This window comes from Passer domesticus, chromosome 1 (assembly GCF_036417665.1).
Source record: "Passer domesticus isolate bPasDom1 chromosome 1, bPasDom1.hap1, whole genome shotgun sequence".
In the NCBI taxonomy this organism is placed as follows: domain Eukaryota; kingdom Metazoa; phylum Chordata; class Aves; order Passeriformes; family Passeridae; genus Passer; species Passer domesticus.
Genome location: NC_087474.1, coordinates 105,727,248 through 105,744,548, shown reverse-complemented (window position 1 = coordinate 105,744,548; position 17,301 = coordinate 105,727,248). Strand labels below are relative to the sequence as shown.

Here is a 17,301-nt window from a genome sequence, read left to right as displayed (position 1 = left end):
AAAAATATTAATGTAATCCTACTCCTAAAACAATCTTTGCCATTTACTTAGAATTTTAAATGTAGTTTGTTTATTCTATTACCACTGCCACCCCTTCTGCATTTTATCATAATCCAATCACCTATAAGAAAAGCAGGCTATTGTTTGTAAACAAATCTAGCCCTTCCTTGTACTTTTCAAGAGCTCAAGTTTCACCTTGTTTGTTAGTGAAACATAAATATTAAAGCGTATTTTTTACTTTTAATTTTTTTTAATTGTCGTGAGCTACAGTTATTAGATCTGTTGATTATTAGTTAATATGGGAATTTTTGCTGTTTTTTTTCCCTGGATTAAAAATTTGACCTCACCGTGCACAGTAGCAAAAGGAAATAGTCATTTGTCCGTACACTGGAATTCTCACTCTCCACATGAGTGGTGGCTTGTCATGCTTTGAGGGTTTTGGTTGGCACGAGTCCCTTATAAATTTCAAGCAGTATTCTCTAAGGGATTAGCTGAAATGTGAATTATTTCCTTGAAGGAGATTAGAAAACATATTAAGTTCACCTAAACCACTGTATAATGTTTGTATAGATCAATCTTGGTTAGAACTCTAATTACTATGTTCATTTCCAGTCAAAAAAGGAAAAGTAGTTTGATAATTTAGTCATGTTAGTCCCAACTCAAATATAATTTCCATTTAAGAATATAGCAAACAGCATCTTGTACATGCCATTTTTGTGTAAGATCATGATTATCTAAGCACCAGTATTTTGCTAAACACAACAACAACAACAACAACATAATTTGAAGAGCCTGCAGTAGAAGGTATGCTGCAAAAAGATGCCCAGTGCATTCAAATGACTGTAGATTCAGTCTCTGTTTCTAATTATGGGAAGTACAGAAATCACTTGAATCTGACTGGTTTTTTCATTATTAAAAAAATAGCCTTCAAGTCAAAGGCTACTTAAAACATGTCTAAGATTAGAGTTATAAGTAATTAAATTATGTTGGAACCAATGCTTCAACTTTTGTCTCTGCAGTCAGGAATTACTCTGAAAACTGCTCTCAGATTTGTGCAGGAAAGAGTGAAAAGTGTTTGACTTATAGGCAATTTCCAGAAACTGAGAAAACTTTTGGGAGTGGTTAGTATGAAGTAGGCTAGAAAGGAACTCACATAAAAAACTGATACTGGATAGTGTGAAAGACCATAGTAAAAGAGGACATTTAGTAAATTTGTAGAGTCAAATTACTGAAGTAAGATAGTGAAGCATCTTTTTAGTGCAGCTGAGTAAGTTACATTTGATGTAGATGTTGGTACATTTAATACCATGAGCGTTACTTTTGAAATACAGTAAACCATAGAAGTAGGAGGGGAATATAGCTGAACAGCAGCTAAAAGGAGAAATACAGAGCAGGAGAAGTTGTGAGTGATGCTGACAGAATTTCTGGAGGTGAAGTTCTTTGCTCCAGACAGAGACTGGAGCAAAGTTTCTCTTAGGGTTGAGCAAAAGAGAATGCTTAGAGGTGCTGTTGGAATGGGACTAGAATTGGGGTGTCCAGGGCAGCCAAGTCTGTACTGAGGGTCTTTGTGGTGTGAGCTAGAGGAGAGGGTCTTAGTCCCAGACAGAGATGGAAAATAAAGTCCTTCTACTGTTGTCCATATTATAATAGAGGTGTAAGGTCTGCATGAAATTATCTATGGCATGGGTATATATAAAATCAGAGAATACGTGTATTTGTTTCTAAACAACAGTAAAAGTTTTAAAGGAAGAATTATTTGATGGACAATTTATTATTGGTAATTTAATTGTATTTTTTTTCCTTTTCAGTGAGTAAATAGCTCTCACTTACTGCTTTCATTTTATAGGGGAAGAGAGGAGAATTTCAGGAAAATTCTAAAAAATTCCCAGTACCTTGATAGTTAGGATATTTGCAAGGGAGAGATACTCTTAAACCAGCTGTAGACAAAAAGAAAAAGCAGGCATTATTTATTATGGCAACTTTCAAAATGCTGGAGAAGCAGATTACAGATTACATATCTTTTCCCTAATTTAGAAATCCAGGTTTTCATTTTTCTTTCAGGAGCATTTTTTTTTCTAAGATGCAGCAAACAAGATTCTGGTGGTGAGGGGGCAGGTACTTCAGTGGCTCCTTATGTGGCAGCAGCGGATACTTTTTTTTTCTGTGTTTCTCTCAGCTGAAGCACACTTTACTCATAACAAAACTAACAGGCATTTGTGTGGACTGGTATGATAGGATATATGTTTGGAGGTTTGCATTTTGAACTACAGATTGTTTAATTCTGTTCTGCAAGATAATAAAGTACATGGTTTATTTTTCATGTGCATTAGTGATTTGGCTGATCAGGGCACGTGGATATGTTTAATATATCGCCTGGCTATAAAAACAAACCCAGCATTTTTGTATTTTCTTGTTTTAAACAATGGGTGAAAGTCCCTTAGTTTCCAAGACAGCCTACAAATCGTTTAACATTTTGTTTATATATCAGTAGAACATTGAGAATAGAACAGCACAAAATGTATCAGAAAAAATAATCATACTCTGCATTGTTTTTAAATACTCATGCAAACATTCATGCTTTTCTGGCAAGCCTGCAAGAATGTCTACTTGACAAAATTGTCCTTACATCTTATAAATATCAGATTCTTTATTTATAGCATGTGTTTTTATATCTTCATTATAATAGTCCATTCTAGTTTAAAATTTTTTTCTAATAATTTTCAAAATTATTTTTGATGCATGAAAACGTTGACTAAATAAGAAACACTGTACAGCTTGGTAGACATGATTGTTTAGACATTCTTCTAGTCTCAATCTTGTTATGAATTGGGATTACAATGAGGAAGGTTAACATACCCCGCTTGAGCAGGGATGTTGGCCCAGATGGCCCACTGTGGTCTTTCCTACCTTATCCATTCTGTGATACTGAAAGAAACTTCCAATATTTGTGAAGTCATCTTGTTTAGTTTTTCCACATGAAAAATATAAGTGTTTCTCATTTTAAATGAGATCAAAATGCAAAAACCCTTCATAATTTTAAAGTAGAAATGAGTGCATGATGTGTTGATATTCTCTTTACTGATCTCAAATAAGAAGTATTCAATTATTTACAAATAAATGGTGAAAGTAGAATTTTAGATAAACATTATGGATAATTTTCTATGATAGATGTTGATAGAAAATTTGTTTTTTTTGAATAAATAGTAGATTCTCTTGAACAGGTGGTGTTAGTTTTAATGTAATACATAGTCCATATGAAATTGAGCTCACAAGAAACTGATGAAAGCAGTGCCAGATTCAGATAGAAAGAAAGACCTGTAAGATCAAAGGTAATTTTCTCCACCTGACCATGTTCCTATTCTTGAACTTATTTATGCCTCTCTTATATTATTTCTTATTGCTGTATAAGTTTCAGGCTTAAAGCTTTTTATATATCTATGCACAACTTCTATTCCTGCATAACTCACTTCTTTTAAACTAGTCATACACACAAAAGAGTTTTCTCTGTGTGTAGACAAGGGGAGAGAAAAAAATTAGTGGTAAATCAGCAACTTTCCATTTAATGTCAGCATAGTGCAATGATATCAGCTTCCAGCAGACTTAAGCATTTGAGTTGAACCAGGAGGAGGAAACATTTGATTACTAAATATGCTGGTGCTAGACATTGTTATGAATATAAGCATTCATTAAAAAGTTCTATTTCTTGCAAGGCTTGGTGTCTCAAGATATTGTCAGGCACAATAACATTTATCATGGTTTCAGTATAGTTGCTGATGGACTAAATGGTATTCTTGGCAGACTTGCATACAATAGGAAAAAAAACAGAGTAAATTTTTTTTTTTTTTTTTCTGTATTGAAGCATTTGTCAAATAAAGTGGTAGCCAGCATTTGTCTTCCCTCTCCTGTGGAAGGAGTGATATGGATTCTGGTAGTCTTTGCACCTTTTAGGTGGAAAAAGAAAAAAATTCTAGAAAATGTCAGACATACTGGAAATAATCATTGCAAAACTGCCCAGTGTCACACATGCTAAGTAAGAATTTTGCTTGTCAGCAAACACCACACCTGCATGCAGCAGCCCTGATCCTGGAAGCAGGAAACTTGATGAGTTTTGTTTAAGACCTTAGGGGCTTTGGCAGTTTTTTTCACGTTCTTACAGACTTCTAGCCATAGAAATCTCAAAATTAAAAAAAAAAAATCCCAATAAAATAGAAAATAATTTAAAAAAAAACAAACAAACAAAAAAACCCAGACTCCCTCCCCTATATCCCAACAAAATAGGAGTTGTTTTGCAAGTAACAAAGATTCTTGGAACTGTTTTCTATCCAGTTGCACGTGATTGTCTTGCTATGTGAAATGCATCTTCCTCCTACACCTTTCTCAAAGGGAAGTGAGCAGTGGAGTGGAACCATGGTGTATCTTCCAGGTTCTACAGATACAGCTGAACTAAAACTGGAAGTGATTTAAGAGAACCAGATTAATCAATGTAACTGTTTTCTTCTCTTGTCTATCTCTTTGAAGATGCTGCTGGCTGTATGAGTTTTTTCATGATCCTACAACAAAAAAGTTTTTTCTCCCAATTATGCTGAGAGACTCTGTTTAAGCATTTGATACCATTACTTTTAAACCACTGATAAAAATATCTTCAGACCCTGTGCAACTATGTCAGGAATTGTAATGATGTTTCACAGTGAATTCAGTGCAGGAATGTGGAGCTTTTGCTTGATCTTTAGGCAGAGGTGGCTTTCAGTTCATTGGATCCAATCTATCTCAATATCTTATTTAAGGAAGCTGCGTGTTTGCTATTCCTTCTAGCAGCTGAAGCACATTCCATACTTTGGAAGTTGATGACATCTCATAAAATACCACTGTAAAAGGGCACATTCTCTTCCTTGCATTTCTTATGAATGTGCAATAATTTTAAAAATGATCGGTAAAAATTCACCGTTTTTGAGTTCTTGGCTCTGAAAAGACATGGATATGACCTTTTTTGAGAGACAATATTCCTGTCTGAGTTACAGAAAGGAAAAATTTGCTTCTTGTGCTGAGTTTTCTGACTAACTACGGGGAAGAAATTAGTAAGAATGAAATTCACTTGTGACTTTATAAAGATTTATGGTTATTTCAATGGGTTTTCTTTATTAGGAGGGTGTCATGGTCCTTAATTCATAATCAACCCGTGGCTTATTAAATTTTCAGTGTAATATACCTCTTGCTTAAATTCTGTAGAATAATTTGTGGCATGGATGAGTGGAAATTACCTCTATGCACAATACAATGTGGAATCAAGAATCCAGAAAAGATGTGTTCATTTATCTTGCTTTGCAACATAAAAAAAAGCCCTGCATTGTCATTTTAAGGGAAAAAAAATAGCATATTGATTTTAAATTTTAATTTTTGATCTGCACAAACTGAAGCACATGTTTTACATTTGTACTTGAGTGAGGCTACCCGAGGTCACTATATCAAACAGGAATTCTTCCCTCTCTGGGTCACAAGTTTGTAGGCCTCATTCAGATTCCCTGTAGGTTCTGAGTATAAAGACAGATAGTATTAGAAACTAATGATTTGCTCTGATTGTGTAAGATTCCGATTGGAAATGAAAAAAAAAAACTAAATAAAACTCTTCTATTCTCGGTCAAATCAGCTTTTATTTGAGATATGCAGATAATCTTTCACAGAACATGCTTTTGGTAAAGAAAATGACAGTTTTGTACAAGAAAAATTTTACAGGGAGAATTTCTGGTTGGCTTGGCAGTTTTTTATTTCTGACATTAAGTCAGATCAGATCAAAACTACAGGGCTTTTTTGACATAATGCTTGTGTTCTGTCCAACTTTGTCTTAAAAACTTCTTTTAAAAAGATGAAGATCATAGGTCTCTAAATATACTTTCCAAGTTTTATAGTTTTATAGAAAGCTAACAAATCTTTGCATTTAAAAAAACAAAAGCTGAAGGGTGCATGGAATTTCTTCTGTTTACTGCCTGAAATCATGTTGACTGCCATATTTCATCTTCATCATCTTTCTTTTTGCATTCATTGCACCTTAATTGTTGCCCTTCATCCTGCTGTATCTTTTCTTAACTAAGGGGAAGGATAAAAATCTTGTTTCAATAAAACTTTTGGAACCTAAACCACTGTTATATTGCCTTAAACTAAACAAGAGCATTAAGATTTTCCTGCTAATGAACTGTACAAGGTGGAGTTGCTTTTTCTGTGTCTGGTTTTTTTTCAGGGTTCTGCCTTTCATGCTATTCATAAAGTGGTGTAGGTTAGCTCTAAGATGTAATTATCCAGTTTCAAAAGGTCAGTACACTGTACTTCATTTCCCCCATTCACCTTTGCAATTATCCAGTTCATTGACACTACCTTGACCTCATTCTATGCTTCCACCATTATTTTTGTCTTCCTATTGAAAAGTAAAATTCAGTGCAAGTCTGCACAGATATTTTATGGAGGGGAAACATTCACATTTTAAAGGAAAATGAAAGACCTCAAGATCTTTTCATGTCGCAAATTTTTTCTTAAGCTTTCACTTTTCTTCATAAATCAGAATTGTGGCATTTCACACAAGAGCATTTTATAGAATGGAATATCCCTGTGGCTGCTTTGGGTTAGCTGTCCACTACCCGATTCTTGTGCAGGCTGAGCCTCCTTGCTCGCAGGGCAGTATGAGAAGCTGAAAATGCCTTGACTTAGTGTAAGTATTGCTCAGTAACAATGAAAATTTCCCTTTGTTATCAAGAATATTCTCATACTAAAGTCAGAACATAGTACTGAATCCCATCTAGTAGGAAGAAAATGAACTCCTATCCCAGCTGAAATCAGGACTGTTAAATATGTAAATTTATCATAGTTGCATCTTGGCTGCAATGAATTGAAATTTTACAGACGTAGGTAAATAAATTTATCTTTGACATCAGATCTTCATGTGATAGTCATATTCTGCTTAATTTCTTGACTGAAATTCAACCTTGGATGGTTTTGTCATTTCTCTGGATTTGATGTCTGACAAAATGAATTTTTATTGATTAGTGTCAACACTGTGAAAAGGTGAACTTTCAGGCTTAGAATTTCAGCTGTGTATTTTGTCAGGTGCTTTGCAAGAAGACCGGGTTTCTCATGTTCTGGAACTTTCATGGATACTTGTAATAATAAATATGCCCGCACATTTATTTAGGGAAAAATATGGGGCTTGTGATTGTAGTCCAGTAGAAAGTATTCAAACAACTTGCATAAATTTGGTGGGAAAGAAATAATATTTGCTGCTAAATAAGGGCATGTGATTCCTTAATTTCCAACTATTGTACAGAAATTCAGTGGATAGATTTTCAAGACCTCACTGGGAACATGGGAGCATCAAACATTTACTTGTGCATTGGGGTTAGCAACTTGTAGTCTATCACTCCGGACCCACTCTAATACTTTGACCTGTGCCCAAAACTGCAGACAGTGCTTGAGGTGAGGCAACACCAACACAGAGCAAAGTGGAACAATCACTTTTGCTGTCCTCTCATAATCTGAATGAGCTTCTTTAACTTTATTCGGTTTCTAGTTGTTTCTATTAACTCAGAAATAAGGTGGGAACCGACAAGTTTGCAATTTGATTTAGCTAGAGAATGACGTTACTATTCACAGGATCAAAAATGTTTCTTTTATGCTGTAACAGATCGTTCTCTTTGCTCTCAATTCAGAACCTTTTCATTATTTGCCAAAAATTGATTTTAGAATAAAAGTAACCAATAGAACTGAAAAAGAGCACCTCTATGGCTCTTTCTAAAGCCTTGGTGGCACAGATATCCTGTTTCTTCAATGAAGAAGTATCTTACAATGTTTTCAGTCACCATTTTTATCAAACCATCTATTTTAGTTCTCACAGAACTGAAATTTGTAAAAAGATCTTAATATTTTAACCTTTAAAAACATATTAGCAATTATTTTCTTTTTTTTCACCTCAATTAAAAGAACTGGAGCCTTTTATTTTTACAGTTTTTAATCTATGTTAATCTCTTTTAATCTCCTGTTAAGAACAGTTAATAATAACTTGTTAACAGTAAGTACTTGCCGATAATAATCTTCTGATAAATTTCCATTACTACCTGATAAGTACCTGGTTTGTGTTATAAACAAAAATTCAATTTACAATTTTTTTCATTTGAAGTCTGAGAAGTATTTCATGCAGTCTTGACAAAAACCTCTATCTAGTTGTCTCTGAAGAATAAATCAGTTCTTTGATAATTACTCTATGTGACTTAGTAATGTGTCTCTGTTGATATATTTGTCCTATATGAGGATTTGATTAACAAACTCATAAAATTATCCTAAACTAAGGTTACAGCATTGGCCATAAAAGATATTATTTTGCTTAAGACTATTAATCATGACCACAAGAAAGAGATTATCATGAAAAATTAAAAATCTTTCCTCTGATTATAGCTATGTAGTACAGAAGGTATACTTTAGAACTTCTTCAATTTAATAAACATTTATTACAATCCTACTAGTTTTAAACAGAATAAAAACATGCTGATTTTTGTTTTTTGGAGAACAAAAAGTGAACTTTGACATTGTCAAGGCAAAATCAGTCTCAGTTTTATTTAAAACGTTTTATTATTATTTTAATACTATTTTTCTAGAAATAGCAGGAAAATAATAGGATTTTGTTGCAGTTACTGTATAAAAATTATCTATACTTTTTTGCAGGTCCATTTTATGAAAAATTGACTGGTTTTGTCATTTTCAAATTAAAATATTTAACTTTATGACACATGGAAAGCTTACACCTTGGGCTGATCTCTAAGGTGCAGACCTTACTCTGAGGTGAAGCCGTTAGCCTCACCCAGTGAAAACCAGGGGGTTTTAATCAGATTATTCGTCTTTCTTTTTCTTTCTTTTTTGGTTATTCTTCCTCTTACCCTCAACCTTCCCAGATGGAAAGAATGTGGTGTGAGAATGCCTCTGAATGGGGAAAGAGAGAGCGACTAGACGCAGAAAAACAAAGTTTGGAAGAAGAGACCAGAAAACTCAAAATGCAGGTAAAAGAAATTCAGGAACTTCTGGAGATGAAGCAAAAAATAAAGCAACACTAACTAAATTGAGTTGTGATCATTAAAATGCACGAAGTAGGGTTTTGCTTAAAAACAAGCTTATTTTTACTTAGTTTAGTAGTATTACTTAGTTGAATTATTTGGGGAGCATTCATACCCAAAATTACTATTTCAAAATGCCAAAAAGCATCCATAAAGGAAAGATTATACAAGACAAATCAGCCCTTACTGCATCCCAGACTTGAGCAATTGGACCTCAGTGGCTTAGAATTTTTGTAGGGCACAGAAACAGAAAATATTTTCTGTTCATTTTTGAAAGGTGCAGGGAGAAATGACAAATATAACAAGACTAGGAAGCAAAAGTGAAGACTGGGAGGAGCAGAAGAGATTAAGTAAGCTTTGCAAGCTACAGAGTCCTGATGAAGGTCAAAGCAGAAAAGTAACTGTGAGACAGATCATTTCCCTGTCTTGTTGAACATCAAATCTCTTCTTAGGAGAGGGAGAACTGAAAGAAGTGCCTATTCCTTATTTTTTTTGTGCCCCTGAAGACCTGTTCATTTATTGTCCTGCTGAAAATGACTTGATAATTTATTCAAAGACCCTTAGCTGAGCATATTTCCTTTATTTTATGATTTTCTATGCTGATAACTAATCAGTTAGATTAGTTAGATAACTAAGTTACTTAGTTAGATAACTAAGTAATCCAGAAGGCTCCCACTTTCATTGAGACTCTGAAAGTTTGAAAAAGAGAAAGCAAAAAGCCCCCCAACCCACCAATCAATCTCTAAATGTACATATCTGGTGTTATGAGTTGTGTAATGAGAAACCGTTGTTTGTTGGTTTTTTTTTTTTTTGCCTAAATAACAAATAATTTAATCTAATTTATGTGCATTTGCTGTTGAATAATGACATTCTAAGTAACTAGATTTAGGGTTTAGTAACTAGGTAATTTCTCTTGGGAAAAACTGAGAGAGAGGTTTTATACTTGATGTCTGCTGCTAAATTTAATCATATGATTTTTCTGTTTCCATCATGACTGAGTAATAGCAAATGGAAGCTCATGCATATAAGCCCACCTTTCTAACATATTTCACATAACATGCAACAGGTTTTAACTTTACTATCATTTATTTTATGATAACATATACATATCACATCATATCATATCACATTAAGTGTTTTCTTGATTTATTTGTAACACAAGTAGCCTGAGGTTGGAGGTATGGCCAGAAAGAGGTTCATCTACTTAGGCATATTATTATATTTCAAATCTCTTTTACTTATATGTCTGTGCTGGCTTGTTTATATGTTTGGTTTTCTTTTAAAAAACAGTTAGTTGCGTAGACTATTAGATATGTGTGATCAGCTCTCTCTGTTAGTATCATCTCTCTCCATTAGTAAAGCACCCCTATATTTGATTTACAATAACTGCAAAACATGGAATTATGGGACAAATCAGACTGATTGGACCTCATGAGATCTCCAGCCCTACCTCCTGCTCAAAGCAAGACCAGCTCTCAAGTCAGACTGAGTTATTCACGGTTTTGTCTAGTGAGGTCTCAAAAACATCCAGGTCTGCATGACCTACTCTGGGCAGTGTGTTTGTGATGGCTTGACCAAGCTGGCAGATAAGCTCCCACCCAGCCTCATTCACTCCCCAGCAGTGGCTTGGGGGACAGAATTGTAGGGGCAAAATTGAGAAAAAAAAAACTTGTGGATTGAGATAAAGACTGATTAATAACTGGGAAGGGGGAAAAAAGAAAAATAAGTGATGAAAAAGTGATCAACACCACGAGCAGATTGATTACCCAGCCAATCTCTAAGCAACAGCTGCTTTGGAAAAAAATCATCACCATGTCATTTAAAGGCACTCTTCTTTCCCAGGTGTAGGAATTTGTCTCTGCTAAATTTCACAAAGTTCTTGTTGGCCCCTTCTTTCAGCTTAATGACAGAACCTCTTGATCCCACCTACAGGCAAGGATATGGCGTCTGCCTGCCCCAGCCTCAGAGGGGACAGCAAGACCTTGATGAGAGCATTTTCCCACCAGAGCTGTGAATTGAGCACGTGATGTGTTTCTCCATTTAGGCTGGGAGCCATGCCCTGCATCATTGCTAAGGCTGAGGTCTCTTGCAGTCTTCAGCAGCACCTCCAGCCACCTCTCCTTGCCACAGTATCCTAAGCATTCCTCTCACTGTGTCCATGGCTCCTGGCCTCTGGCTGCAGAGAGCGAGTGGTACCACCAAAAACACTCTTCTGTGATACCAAACACCCATTGACAACATGAGTAAAATTAAAGAGCAAGAGGATTAAAGTGCTGTGGCAAACCCTTAATGAGAAAATTAACCTTGCTGCTGCTGTTAAATGCAAAACAGGTGTTAAGAAAGTCCCCTTTTCAAGGATTCCAGCCTAACTCAATTTAGATGGAACCTGTCTTCTTCTTTGTAGACATATCCTAATGCCACTGTTGAACCTTGCTAAATTCTGAGACTGTTTCTGATTTTCTCTAATACTATAAATAACCTGAAAACAATTGCTTTAACTTCTGGTTCAAGACCCTTTTATTTCTGGGATGGTAGATTCAAGTTCAAATAAAATAACATTATAAGCAGGTTTGGAGTAGTATAAAAGAATGACTGCTATAATGTAGGTGTTGGTTAGATGTCTAGGTCAGCAAAAATTGAAACTACAACTATTTAAAGGTCTTTGTGCACCTTTATGTGTATGATTATGGCTTCATTTAGCAAGTAGACACAAGACATGCATCTAATTTTTTGTAGAATGAATGTCAAAGCAAAACACAGTTGCCTAGTGTCCCACTTTTTTTTCCAAAACCCCTATTTGTGAGATTATTTTCATCATCCATTGTAGTTGTTTGAAACAATATTCAGTGTTATTAATTGATATACGGCTGATTTGCACTTGTAGAGGACACAAGCAAACAATGGCAACATTTTTTATTTAGTAATGATTTTAGTAGTATTAAAAACATGGTACCAATACCCAGAAATTAAATCCTTACATCCTTGTCTAAACAGTTTCATGCTGATAGCTATCTTCCTCTTTAATATGTATGCATACCTCCATAGGACACAGAATTTGTGCAATCTCTTGCCATTCATAGTAATAAGCCACATAGACTGAAGTTCTGAATAGAAAATGTAATATTAATTATGTCTTTCAAAAAGTGTGAGTCCTTAATATTATTTTTAGCTGGCAGTATGTTGGTTTAAAATGTTTCCCCATGCAGTTTTAAAAGGTTAAGTTCTGTTGTACAAGATGAGCAGAATTGATGAAACAATTGGGATCAGACATTGTTGCTGTGCAGTTTTATTGATTGTACTTCTTGAAATGGAAAATACTATTTAAATTAATGGATATATTATTTGACTGATATCTTGGTAATAAATATTAAATGGATCTAACTGGTTCATCTAGGAAGGGATAGCATGAAAAAACTCACTTTGTTGATGGTATAAATCAATACCCAAAACATGATGTTTATGGAAAAATATTTTCTTTTTCATCTGTGAATATGACCTTGAAACAAACTTTTAAATTAATTTTGAGGAATATTCACTATTCTTTTGTATTATCTCTAATGATTATGGTAAATAGCTGGCTATGAAATATTAAATTAATGGAATACGTTTTGCAGTGGACTGGAATATTGAACTGTGCAACTTGTGGATGCATGAAATTATTTTTATTTTAAGTTTGATTTCTATCTGGAATATGATAATGTTATCATGTTGTTAGCAAAAAAATCCGTATATCCATGGGCTTTGTGAGAAGAGCTTAGGAGCTCCCCTAGACACAAGCAGCTCCAAGTGGCTCCAAAGGAAACCCTCTGGCCAAAGTTGAGCCAATGTGAGGGAAACAACCCTGCGGACACCAAGGTCATTGAAGCAGGAAGGGGAGGAGGTTCTCTGGGAGCCAGAGCATGGATTCCCCGGCAGTCCATGGTGCAGAGCAAGGTGAGGGAGCTGTGCCCATGCAGCCTGTGGAGGTCCGTGGTGGAGCAAATGGCCATCTTACTTCCCAGGCATGAGCCTCTGCTGAACCCTGTGCCCTGAAGGAAAGCACACCCTGTGAGAGCACATGCAGGAGCAGGCTCCTGGCAGGAATCTCAGACCCCCGGTGCTAGGTTCTTTTTTCTTGGGCCAAGTGTTATGAGCCCTCAAAAGGGAACCTAGCACACCCAAGGATAGCTTAGCTATTACCTTTGGAGGCAAATAATGAGCAGGATGGCTTCTGCTGCAGTGTTAGAAACAAAAAGGTTTAATAAAAGGCAAAATAACAAACAGAAAATCTGAGCCAGGTACAGAGATCTGCGCCTGGTATAAACACCTTCACAAAAGCCTCTTAGTTCTTTTGTTCTCCTCTTTTCTACCTGATGGCCCAGGCGAGACTTTTTGGCCTCTATCCAATTAGATGACCCCAAGTTTTTGGTGAAGTCTCTGAGGTCCTATGAGGTGGCTTTTCACCTAATCGTTGAGAGAAACTTCTGGGCTTCTTTCCTTTTTTGTGGGACAAAGGCTAGCTTTGCCACTCTGACATTAGGGGGCACTCTCCTACACTCCTACACCTAGGGGACCCATTCTGGAACAGTCTCTCTTAAAAGTCTCACTGCATGGAAAGCTCCCATCCTCAACCAGTCCTTGAAGAACTGTGGCCTGCAAGAAGAAGCCATGCTTGAGCAGTTTGTGAAGGATTGTATCCCATGTGAGTGACACCCCTCACTCTGATACAGCGGAACAGCACGAGGAGGAAAGAGAACCAGGGAGAAGCTGTATCCTGACATTCCCCTTCTGTGCACAGATAGAAGAGATAGTGGAGAAAATTAGTAAAGAAGTGATGTTGAGCCTGAGAGGAAGGGTGGGAAGGAAAGGTGAGAAGGAAGGAAGGGTGAGAAGGAAGGAAGGAAGGAAGGAAGGAAGGAAGGAAGGAAGGAAGGAAGGAAGGAAGGAAGGAAGGAAGGAAGGAAGGAAGGAAGGAAGGAAGGAAGGAAGGAAGGAAGGAAGGAAGGAAGGAAGGAAGGAAGGAAGGAAGGAAGGAAGGAAGGAAGGAAGGAAGGAAGGAAGGAAGGAAGGAAGGAAGGAAGGAAGGAAGGAAGGTTATTTTAGTTTTGTCTTTGTTTTTAACCATTCTACTCTATGTATAATGGGTAACACATTTTCCTCTTTATCTCAGAAGTTTTATGAAACCTTCTATCTTCCTTTCCACTCCTGTCATGTAGAAGAGAGGTGTGAGAGAGCAGCTGGGTGGGCATCTGGAGTTCAGCCAAGGTCATCCCATCATAGTTTCAGAGGCGGGTGTGTTCCTCACATTTCACAGGCAAAAGTTACTTTTAATGATGCATCTTCAATGAGATTAGTTTTCCTTGTATTTTTAAAATATAGAAACATTATCCACTGCCTCCTTTCCCTTAGACCCTTTCCTTTCTTCCCTTAGAAGTGAAAGGGATATTTCTTCTTCCTAATTATATGAGGTATTTAATGATGGTTTTCCTATATGCAAAAAATAATTCATCTGCTATAGCCATAAAGTCTTCCTAACAGTATCACTGTGTAAATTCTAATTGTTATGGATCCAAAGTTTTGGTGTGGGAATAGAAACAGTCTGAATGACATTCTTCCTTACTTTAACTAAAAAACCAAAACAAAGCTAGTAAAGTCCATAACAGCAAATTGCTGCTCCCTAAATCTATCTTTTTAGTTGAATAAGAAAATCAATTTGCAATCATTCCCTTTTTTTTTAAGATCAAGAAAAATCAGATTAACAAAAATTTCAAAATGAAGATCCTCTGTCTCTGCACATCTATAAAGATGTTATGATACAACTGTACTCACTTCCAGACTTATTTTTTAATAAAGGCTAGACCACTACAGTAGCACTCTTTTGATGAGAGACAGCCTTATTACTCTGAACTGCACAGAAATGTATCGCAAGTTATTAATTAAAATGGTTTTTGTAAGTAGAGTTGAAAAATCAAATTTAAGAAGTAGTCAAGAAAAATAAATGGAGCAAGATAAGATGAAAACTGCTGCAGCTGCATAAACATACCTTTACATTTTGGTTAGAAGATATAATGTGGCTTTAAGGCAAATTCTTTCATCAACCCTGCTTGAATTGGTATTACTTTAATTCAGAGTGATTTTGTGCACATTAATTCTTTTAAAGGGAAACCATGTGGGAAGATCTGCTTGAGGTATTAACAGTCCTTGCTCTAAGCCCTGAGAGAGTGGATATGGCTGGAGCATTGACAGTTTTTGGGATGGCCTAATGACACGTGGATTAAGGGCCACAGGAGCAGGAAAAATCTTGACTCCTGTGTTTATGTTTTGTCATGTTTATGTTAACTTTTGCTGCTCTGCTCTGTTTACCAATTTCTGTTGTGCTGGATTAGGGGTGTGAGTAGGGCCAAATGTGGAAGGAGTTGCAAACTGCTTCATTGTGAACAGTGAGCACAACCAGAGTGTGCAGTGATCTGCCTGCACACTTTCTAAATGCCTGGGCAGTGCCAGATGTGTTTTGAGAAGTACGGAGAAGGAGTTTTATGATTTGCCTGGATGATAAGAGAGGAATTTAAATACTTAGGGGTTATATTAATTGCCACATGTTTCATTCCCAGTTTTGTGTCATGGATCTCTTGGACTGAGTTCTATTTATTTTTTTACTCTTCATCAGAACAAAACTCGAAAAGAGATGTTATTATGGGAATATGGTTAAACCCTTTGATATTCATCTAGCACTGTTCATCCAGTGGAGAAAAAATTTGTTTCAACAAAAACCTTTGGGGCTGGTTGTTGCAATGATAAAACAGTACAGGATGCACAGTTTGCTCCCTTAATGGATTTCTAAAACACAATATATTTCGTCAGAATTACAACATGGAGTACTGTTGTTTTTATGTGTTAGTTTTCTAATTACTTTCTGGTGAAATGCTCATTTCAATTCCTTAGAAAATTGACTAAATTGTAGAGCTAAAACTATAAAAAATAGAGTTTTGCAGATATGTTTCCTCTAGCAAATTATGCTGATATTTAATAAAAGACAGGGAAAAAAATTACTGGACTACAAACTGTTATGGATCAACACTCAGCACTGTACTTTTGTCATCAATTTGTTTCCAGTTTCAAAGATACTAAATTCATATTTCCTGACAAGAAAATCTCAAAGTCCAAGAACAAATTTATAAATTAATCTTTCATTTGCATGTGACTAGTGGTATAACTTTAAGAGCATTAATATGCTTCAAATTTTTAATTTAATTTTATTATTTTATCACCCATTTTCTAACTTCTTGAATGGGCCTGTAAATTGTAATGATATATATTTCAAAACTCTTATAAATATTTTTAATTACACATTTTATCATGATGTTGAAAACCATAAAAACTATAAGTTTTTTGATGCATGTGTGTAACTAGCTATTCTATATTTATTCTTTCTTTTTAGATCAATACTTTTATTTCACTTAAGGACACATATTTAGTATTGTTCTGTCATTTCCCAACTCTATTGCACTACCTCCCTCTCTGTTTATTCCAGCCAGATAGGAAAGCTTGCTTTTAAAGCCAGTTAACTTTTTTATTTTTGCAGAATTACATGACAGTATTTGCATGCCATCAGAATAAAATTCACCTAGCCCTATATCCCGTTTCTGACATTGACCAAAAATGGGTGTGTATAGAATACTTACTAAGAGCAGCACAGGAATACTGTCTCAGAGAACTGTCATGCAATTCATGTCTTAGAAGTTTCCAGAATGAGATCAGTGTTTTTCAACTCTAATGCTTCTTACTAAATATTTTTTTGGTAATTTTTATAAATTATTTTGGAGCACATGTTAATTTTAAACATCCACTGTGCCCTTTCGTGAAAAATTATAAATTTAGCTGCACTTTAACAAAATATTTACACTATTTTCTTTACATATACTTTTACATTTTCGTTATACTGAAAAAGAAAATTAATTCAGTTCCTTCTTTCTTAGCACCATCACTTATATGATCTTCCAACACTGTGGAAACTGCTCAATTATTCCTTTCTTCTTTCCCTTCTCACTTATATTTTCCCTAATTTAGTAACTAGGTATTCCTGTATGTAGGGCCTTTTTTTATGTCAGCTAAGTTTCTCTAAGAATCATTGTAGAAGATCTTTATTAAATGCCATTTGAAGGCCTGCTAGACCTCTGATCTAGGAGAATCAGTTCATTGACTCATTCAGAAAAATGGCATAAGTTAGAAAGACCTA

The 17,301-nt window shown here is 35.4% G+C and overlaps 1 protein-coding gene across 7 annotated transcripts in view; it reads left to right on the top strand.

Annotated features, from left to right (window-relative positions):
• Window positions 1-17,301, top strand: part of CCDC102B (coiled-coil domain containing 102B) — a 156,470-nt gene that overhangs the window by 32,232 nt on the left and 106,937 nt on the right. For 6 of the 7 annotated variants that reach the window (XR_010368519.1, XM_064432560.1, XM_064432553.1 and 3 more), the window contains exon 5: window positions 8,928-9,032. Coding sequence is in view for 6 of the 7 variants with exons in the window: in XM_064432560.1 (XP_064288630.1) it covers window positions 8,928-9,032 (105 nt within the window). In the remaining variant the exon portion in view is untranslated. Of the gene's footprint in view, window positions 1-8,927; window positions 9,033-11,018; window positions 12,481-17,301 lie in introns of those variants that run through there. The other variant, XM_064432577.1, reaches the window with a different exon arrangement.